Here is a 9,063-nt window from a genome sequence, read left to right as displayed (position 1 = left end):
AAATTTACCAAACTACACACTTTATAATATTTTTCTCTCTACTCAATTGTGATTTTCTTCACAAATGAGAGATCTATTTATATGAAATCTTTACAAATAATCCAAAAATAAAATACATCATTACCTACATCATCACACACTAATTTTCAATATTTACAACTCTTATTTTCAACATTCAAATATTCAATACACACATTTTAAATATATTTTTCAACAATTTTTAATATTTTTTTTTGGAAAAAATTACATAAATATAATTTTTTAATAAGCAATAGGCCATTTGTTTTAGCCCGTTTTATAACGGGCCAATAAGCCCATTTAATGCTCTTGTGAGTCATATTTGGGCTACTCCGTTCCAAGGTCGCCTGCAGAACCCGGAGATTCTTGTAAAATTCGGAACGAGAGCGAGATCTGAATTGTGATACTCCAATGGCGGAAGATTTGGTTCTGGACACGGCGATCAGAAACTGGGTATTGATACCACTATCAGTAGTTATGGTCCTCATCGGGATCCTCCGTTACTTCGCCTCCAAGCTGATCCGTTCCGATCAAGTTCCCGACATCAAAATGGTCAAAGAAGGGTACTCTTTCTTGCATTTTGTTGATTGTTCCAGCTGCGAATTTAGATTTATCAGCTCTTTTTTTTTCATTTTTTGTTTATATCATCAGGCAAGTGATAATTAGGGCAAGGAACCTTAGGGCAGCAGCGAATTTTATTCCCGAGAAATCGTTTCGTGCTCGCAGGTTTTATTTCAGCAACGAGGTGAGGAACTAAGAATTTTGATTTGGGAACTGTCTTTATGTTGATTTTTGCTGCTTTGTTGTCATCAAAGTTTCGCCTCTATGCTTCCTTTATCTCGTTTATTTAATAAGATAAGATAAGCTGGAAAGATTGTATTTTTATAGCATATGGTAAGAAATAAGCATTCAAATAATCATGCGAAAACAAGTTAATAGGATGGGAAACTAGAAATTGCCCGTCTCTCGAATTCAAGGAGTACACCGATCGTAGATTGAAATGTTGATTATGATGCTGAATGCAAATTTTAATGAATACAGCAGAAGATGTTTTGTATGTAAACGGCCACCATAGTACTTTTATCTAAGGGAGTTCAGCTCGTAGGAATAAATCTTATTGCTTGACGGCAATGAGTTGTGTTTATTATTATTTTTTTGGAAGGTAAAATATGATTTGACATTGCAGGAGAATGGATTATTGCACGTGCCCAAGGGTCAAGCTCAGAATCCGCAGGCTCAGATGTTTTCTGATCCAAATATGGCTATGGATATGATGAAGAAAAATCTTTCGATGATTATACCACAGGTGTACTTCCTGCATATTTCGATCAGAATTCCGTCAATTTCTAGGTGGCAAGAACTGTCATTCTTACCATATTTATCGTCTTATTTTACAGACGCTTACTTTTGCATGGGTTAATTTTTTCTTCTCCGGATTTGTAGCAGGTTGGCTTTCTTTCTTTATTTTCTTTCCTGTCCTCAATAAATTGAATCTTTCAAAATGGTACTTTTTCTTTAGCGTGCTTTATCTCTGATTGTAAGTTTCATGCGCTTCATTTTTCTTTTTAGAATATTTAGATTCAGTTGTTTTGAAATTTCTAATAGTAAGATTGATTTTGTTTGGTCTCAAGAAATAGAAAAGAATGAATGCCATGTGTCATCGACTAGCATGTTCTTTTTCTCATCTTCTCACGCATTGTACTAACATGAGTACTTGCGCGTCTTGTTTCACAGCAAAAATTCCTTTTCCACTAACTCAAAGATTCAGGGCAATGCTGCAAAATGGTATAGACTTGAGTACTGTTGATGTCAGCTATGTTAGCAGTCGTTCCTGGTAATTTTTTACCTTGCTATGACCTTTCATATCACCAATGAAACACAGATTGTAGCGAGCTGTGCTATAGATTCTCACGCTGCTCAGTGGATCTGATGATTAATTTTTCATGCTGCCAGGTATTTTCTCAATCTATTCGGGCTTAGAGGTCTCTTCAGTCTTATACTGGGAGAAGATAATGGTAAGTGTTTCTTGAACTTTAAATCCTCCTAATTCATGTATTTTGTTGCTTACTTTTCTGTGTTGTAAAAATGGTTTATGGCCGGGTTCTATGTATTCTTTGGGTATGATGGTGAATTAACACAAGTATTTGATTTTGATCAGCAACCGATGATACACAACGTATGATGCAAATGAGTGGTTTTGGATTTGACCCCACAAGGGTACACCTTTAATTTTCTGTCTTGTTCCCCAATATATTTTATGAATGTCGCTCAGTAATCAGCATCAATTAACGTGACTGTCCTTAGTAAATGTATATGCATACAATTGTGTCTTGATTTATTATCTTTGCGTATTGGCTCAGAGTCTGAGTGCAGAGAAAGATAACCTAGACATCGTTCAGCATGATTGGGCCCTGCCAAAATTTGAGCAACGAGCAGAAGCTGTTTTGAAGAAGCTCGTCAGCTGAGAAAGAATTAGAGTACGCATCACAACAAGTTGTATTACTTCGTTGCAGCTTTTAATTTGGTTGGCGCAGTTATTGCAAGTTGACTTGAGGCTTTTAAGCTTCTAAACAGCCAAAATCTTATTGCATGTGTTCACTTCTATTGTTATGTTTTACTGATTGCTTAATCGCCCTCGTCAGATCAAGAGCCAAAGTTTATACCATCCCGGTTGAACCATACATTTAAAGATCACGCTCGGCCGAGCCAGGCCTGGTGATAGGAGGATTATTTCTTTTAATGAATATAACATTAAACGAATGGAACATACCAAAAGAATCAAGAGAATTTTTTATTTGAACATTAGTAGTAATCAACATCTTTCTTTCTCTTAAAAGTGAAGAGATATGCATCTCAAGAGCTAGATAGGTGATTATGAATGCCACCAATCCTTCTACACTTGGATTGTAAACTTTTTCATTGGACTCACTTCTCGGGTTAAAGCCGCATTGTCCAGTGGACTAGCCGTCCGGCACATATACCGTTGTTCGGGCTCATTCATTCAGTCATGTAATCAGTAATAATCGATCAGTAATTAGTCAAAAACCAATAACTCTAGAAATTCAATATGCATTACAATATGACTAATAAATTGTGACATGCACAACATGATGCAATATATAAATGAATCAGCAGTTAATAAATTTTTTGTAAATTACATGTCAAATGTCAAACTCTATTATTGAAGAAATCGATAGGAAGACATCACCTCGGTAGCTTACTTTTTCATCTCAGTTTCAATCACAAGCCAAGATTATTTCTTATAAATATAAACTGAGTAATTTTACATTAGTTAAGATATGTACTAGGTGTTGTAATCTTCCAAAATCATTTTTTGTCTAAACTTGTACCGGATAATTTCACTGAATACTTTAAAAATTCATAACAATTAAAATACAAATCCAAAAATCATCAAAATATCCAGAAATATCTAAAGATAGTGCATAATCATTCGGAATTCGGAAATATCATGAAAATGTGGGTGCTGTGTTATAAGCATGACCAGAATTTTTACAAGATATGCGTCTTGTCATTTCCCACGACTTTCATGTTGAACACTTTTCAAAACTCGATACAAATCAATAGTAGATTTTGAAAAACTAGAATGACTATCAAACTTACTTTGGACGACGAAAATTGTGTTGCCGACGACTATCAAGCTTATTATACTTATGTTTTATTATATATTTATTGAAATGTTCTTATTTCCATTTTCTTATGTTAATTTATTTTATTTATCCATTGTTTTTATTTAAGTTATATTATTTTAGAACATATTGTAATTTGTAGTGTTCAATTTATCAACTTTTATTTGTAGGAGAATAAAAATCAATTTCTTTGATTTATTATTTGGAAGTTCTATTTATTTAATTACAAACATTTTAGGAATCCAGTAGATTAATGTGTATACAAATTTTTTATACATATCTAACTCTTTTGTCAAATTATATAGTTTTATTTATTATTATTATTATCTATATTAAATTTTGATTGAATATCTGGTCCATTTTATGTTACACTTTTACAATTTACAGATCCATCTTTTTTACTTACAAATATTGATGATGATCATGCTTCGTAAATCATAGTTGGCGGATTCAGATGGTACCTTCTACTTTAATTTTGTGGTATCATTTAGACCATAAAATAATTATAAAGTCTTTATCATGAATTTTACTTGAAAATACATATCTTTTTAATGATGTATTTCAACGGCTTTTTAAATAATTTTATATCTGTGGAACAGTACACTATTATTATTTTGTATTGCTTAATATATATTATGTAAATGATTATATCTCTTGTGAGACGAATCAACTTCACCGATATGTACAATAAAAAGTAATATTTTTTTATGGATGACCCAAATAAGAGATCCGTCTCATAAAATATGATCCGTCACACGAGTTTTTGTCTATGTAAATTATATTAATAGAAGGATTATGACGTCTCTTTTTCAAAGTCTGATCTACGGGGACTTAATCTAGTAGTTAATACGTGGGTGTCACTAATTCAATCTTGGCTTCAATAACACACACACACTGAAGTCGAAAGAACATGGTACAAGTGGGGGGCGGCTTTTATTCTTCCGACAATCACACGTGTCTTTGTCCTATTTGTCCACGACATATCGGCCCCACCTTGGTCAAGGGTTTTCTCAATCTAATCTGGTATCTGAGTAGATAACTTTATTTTATGTTTTACCATGATTGTCGGTATGGATAGTCCTACCACCACTTTTTGTAACATTGATATTTACTTACGGCACACCTAAAAGATAGCGCCGGGGGTTGCGTAGAAGAAAAAACCCCAATGATTCACATTCTAAAAATGTCATGCAAATGACCGATTTATTTACTCAAAAGGAATTATTAAAGTAAACTTACCATGCAATAATAATAATGAAAGAAATTAATGCTTGTGCAGCGGGGGTATCAATTAAATTATATACTGCACTAAAATTTTATAATTAAGTTTTATATATTTTCGAATTATATAAAGTATTGATTTTACTTTTAAAAAATAAAATAAAATATATAAATCTTAATTATGACATTTTAATGTAATATATAATTTAATTGATACAATAAAAAATGATATTTTTTTATTGTGATATAAATTGTAATACAATATATAATTTAATCCGAGCCAACGAACGCAGCCACATAAACAGCGGCAGCTGCCACTGAGGACGAACATGTCCTCTGTTGCCAGTGGCACTGTGCGGTAATTTTTAAAACACCATCGGCAACATTAATTTTGGAAATTATATATTTTTAAAAAATTAATATAAAAAACCCGTGTGAATCGGTGATGAGTAAGATCCAGCGTGGCTTATGTAAATGGGCCTCACTTCCAAGTGAAAGTATCTGATAAATGGGTCCCGCCCAGATTCAAAATCTTGGATGACGGAGATTCACTTTTGGAATGGGAGATGATGTTTGTATATATCATATGGAAGTTTTATTTTTAGTGTATCTTGATAAAATGATCGAGCCTCGATCATTTTATTATAAAATACAAAATTATCGATAAATTTTATTTTATTTTTTTCAAATAAAATGTTTACTCGATCATTTTATGCAAAACAAAATATCTGTTTGATCCAAATGAAACATAGAAATCCCAGAGTTTTGGGAGCCACGTGAATCAACAGTAAGCTAATATTATATATATATGAATTTATTTAATACAGATGGGGTGGACTGGTTGGTCTCTCGTGATTCTGTTTTCATATATTTTATATTTATATTTTGAAAAATTATAATTTTTCCCTTTCAGATTGATTTTTTAAGTAAAATATTTCTCTGATTTCGGTTAGTGCTGAAAATTAAAACTTAGACATAATAAATGATTATATACAAATATAAGTAGGGTAAAAATGTATTTTGAAAAAAAAATATTAAAATATACTATAAAACGTTCTTATATTAATTCAATTTTAAAAATATTATAATACCGTAAAGTTATTAGGACTTTGAAGTACTTTTAATGTGAACATAAAAATTAGTACCAGATATGAGAGAGTGGTGAAATAGTAGTCGCCACTTGCTCACGCAATTATCAGTACAGAACAGGCCATCAAGTAAAGATAACGACAGGCAGAGTAAATTTGGCTCCACCGTGTGTCTTTGTCCGTTCAAAATCCCACTTATTTTGTTATTTTGTTGAGTTAGACAAGAGATTTATGCAATTGAATCTTGTATTCGTCTTAAATTTGAAATATTGATATAAGATAAATTAATCGATAAAATGGTAAAAAAACCATTTACAACCAAACATTCATTGATGTAGAGACCTTAAGACATTTAAAACAAGGGTGACATGTAATTATATCATATGAATATGTTTTAAAAAAGTATTAGAAAATTTCAAAATTTTACGCATTCCACGTCAATTGAATGAATGTTTTGTCCAAATTAAATTAGCCAACCGCTTGGTCCACCTATACTTTACATCCGATCTTGATATGCCAACTCCGCTAATAATGCTCATCGCTCCCGAAATTTGTGCCTCATTTCTTTATTTTATTTATTTATTTGATATACCAATGATTTTTCATCGCTATAAAGTACCCATAGAAATGATCATCTCTCCTCACCCCTTTAGAGAACATCACTTGTAGTGCTTCTCTTCTTTTTTTCTCTAGTTTTCACCACAGTTTCACTACTATCTTCTTCATTTAGTTGTCTCTCGTTTTCCAAAACACTATGGCCACAGCTGAGGTACCCATGCATCATATATGGTTTCTTGATCAAGTTCTTGAAAATAGCTCAACTTCTTTATCTTGAATTAAACTTTTCAGATCTCGATAAGTGGGTGTGAATTATGGAGTCTTAGTTGATAAATTTTGCATCTTGTGACGCTAAGAGATGTATCAAACTTATTATTGCATGAATATATTTGATCTGAATGATATTCTTTGAGTATTGAGTATTTAATCATATAAATATATATATATATTATATAAATATATAATCAGTCAAGATTTGATAGCTTTCTTGATGATCTATTAGCTAGCTAGATCTAAGTATGTATATACACATTGATGTTTGATTTCCTTTATTTTCTACTATATATATTTCAAGAACGATCGATATTTGATCTGTTCTCGGTTTAATTATAATATGAAAAACAAAACTAAGACTTGGTGCTGGATTTGTTTAAAAATTCGAGCTTCGGTTCGAATTAAATCCATCGGGTTAATTCTTGGATAGGCACATGAAAATAATACAATAAGTGTGAAATCTAACACTCTTGGGAAATGATATCTGAAACGTTTGTTAATCATAGGTGACAGTTCCAACACCGGCGGCAGAGAGAGTAGAGAAAGCAGTCCCAGGAAATGATGACGAGGTGGATGCCGTGCCACCTGCTCCGGAGGCGCCGACCGAGATCGAGGAGCCAGTAGTGGCTGAAGGCGTGGAAGTACCACCAGAAAACGAGCCCGAGGAAGCCTCGACAGAAGAACCAGCTGAAGTAGTTGCTGCTGAAGAGCCTGCAGAGGAGGAACCAACGCCGGAAATAAAAGCTACTGAGGAGGTGGTCTTTGAAGATCCCGTTGCTGTCGAAGAGACTCAAACACAAGAAGCCTACACCGATGAACCGGAGGCTCCAGCACCGGAAGAGGCCGAGGCGGTTGGAGAAGTTCCGGCTGAGAAAAGTGAAGATCGTGAGTGAAGAAGGTTAATGCGGTGTTCCAGTTCTTATGGTTATATAAGCTGCGTACCAGACAGAGTCTATGGAGTGATCTGGTGTCTACTGGTTTCTGTCATTATGTTTGTTTGTGTTTCGCGTCTTGATATATTAATGTTAAGGGTTCTTGTATTCGTGTTTTTGAAGCCAAAATCATGTGGAATGAGTATCATCTCATGAGTTGTATTGTGCTTTTTATCTTAAAATGGGTTAAGAGCGCGAATTTTTCTCTATTAAAAGTTGAGCCCCCCATTATATTTCTTAGATCATATATATTTGCTGGCCACAACTAGTCCAAGTAATGAGACGTGATTTAATTATAATCACGTTTTTTAGATGTCGTGTTAAACTCAAACGAACCCATCTTCAATCCAAGTTGTCCGGAAGTATTTGATGGAATGTGGTCGCAGCTAGCATGGATCAATGAATCAGATATTATATTGATTTTGTGGTTTGTGTTTCTATCGAAATATATTTTTCTTAGAAGATAATTCCTCCTCGTGTTATTATTTCTTGGATTTTTGCATGTTGTCACGCAAAAAGAAAAAATCAATGTGTTTTGTATTCATTTTGTGGTTTGTGTTGAATTTTTATCCGAAAAAACGTGTAGTTAATATTAAATTTTGTTTTACATGTTTTAATACTCAAAAATCAGATTTTTTTTTCTTCAATGATATAACGACATTTATTTCAATTTTCAATTATAGATAACTTTTTTCTAATGTATTTAATTTGGTCTGTTGCTTGATTATATCATCCATTAACTTGCCTCTATATATCCACAGTTCATGTGGAATTCAGCCGTTGTAGTAATTTTACGACATGGTGTAGAGCCATGCAAAGTGGTCCTCTCATCTTTTCTTCTTCTTCTTTTTTTGTTGTTGGAAAAAGGAGAGGTACAATTGCCTGTCAATATTTAAATTCATACAAAGTAAATTAAATAAAACCAATCACAAAAGATTTGAATAATTAATAATTACAACCCAATCATCCTCTCTTTAATCTCATCTCAAATCCATATTGAAGCCCACCAGCATTAGCACTAGTCCGGAAAACGACGACTCCAAGTGTTTAAAAAGCAAGCAGGAATAAAAATTCAACGACCCAAGTTTCCTACATATAGCATCACAACCGTAACCCTTCTCCCAAATATATGATTTTTGCATGGTAGATAATGATATTAACTCTCAAATCAAAGGTTTGAATATTATTCATTAAATTCAGTCATCGTAATCTAAACTTCATCTAAAGCTTATCTTCAATTAATATTGAACTCTTTGTATTTAAGAATATGTTTTAATATTTAAGAAGATCTTGTCTTGTTATAACAAGACAATATATTCTCAGCTG

General features: G+C 32.8%; 2 protein-coding genes across 3 annotated transcripts; both read left to right on the top strand.

The window, feature by feature from the left end:
- Window positions 1–327: 327 nt before the first annotated feature.
- LOC142555853 (uncharacterized) lies at window positions 328–2,635 on the top strand. Its single transcript, XM_075666975.1, has 8 exons — window positions 328–581; window positions 670–763; window positions 1,205–1,324; window positions 1,416–1,464; window positions 1,753–1,852; window positions 1,972–2,033; window positions 2,177–2,235; window positions 2,379–2,635. The coding sequence occupies exons 1-8, from the start codon at window positions 430–432 to the stop codon at window positions 2,481–2,483; spliced, it is 741 nt and encodes a 246-aa protein (XP_075523090.1). The 5' UTR covers window positions 328–429; the 3' UTR covers window positions 2,484–2,635.
- A 3,949-nt stretch (window positions 2,636–6,584) lies between these two features.
- On the top strand, window positions 6,585–7,979 carry LOC142555852 (uncharacterized). Of its 2 annotated transcripts, XM_075666974.1 has the most exons (3): window positions 6,604–6,743; window positions 7,312–7,328; window positions 7,392–7,979. In XM_075666974.1, exons 1-3 carry the CDS (start codon window positions 6,729–6,731, stop codon window positions 7,696–7,698), a joined length of 339 nt encoding a protein of 112 aa, XP_075523089.1. In that variant the 5' UTR covers window positions 6,604–6,728; the 3' UTR covers window positions 7,699–7,979. The 2 variants fall into 2 exon arrangements, with proteins under 2 accessions (XP_075523088.1, XP_075523089.1); XM_075666973.1 differs by having other exon boundaries at window positions 6,585–6,743; window positions 7,312–7,979.
- Window positions 7,980–9,063: the final 1,084 nt, after the last annotated feature.

This window comes from Primulina tabacum, chromosome 9 (assembly GCF_025594145.1).
Source record: "Primulina tabacum isolate GXHZ01 chromosome 9, ASM2559414v2, whole genome shotgun sequence".
Lineage (NCBI taxonomy): Eukaryota > Viridiplantae > Streptophyta > Magnoliopsida > Lamiales > Gesneriaceae > Primulina > Primulina tabacum.
The sequence above is the reverse complement of the archived record's forward strand: the minus strand, read 5'-3'. Positions and strand labels throughout refer to the sequence as shown.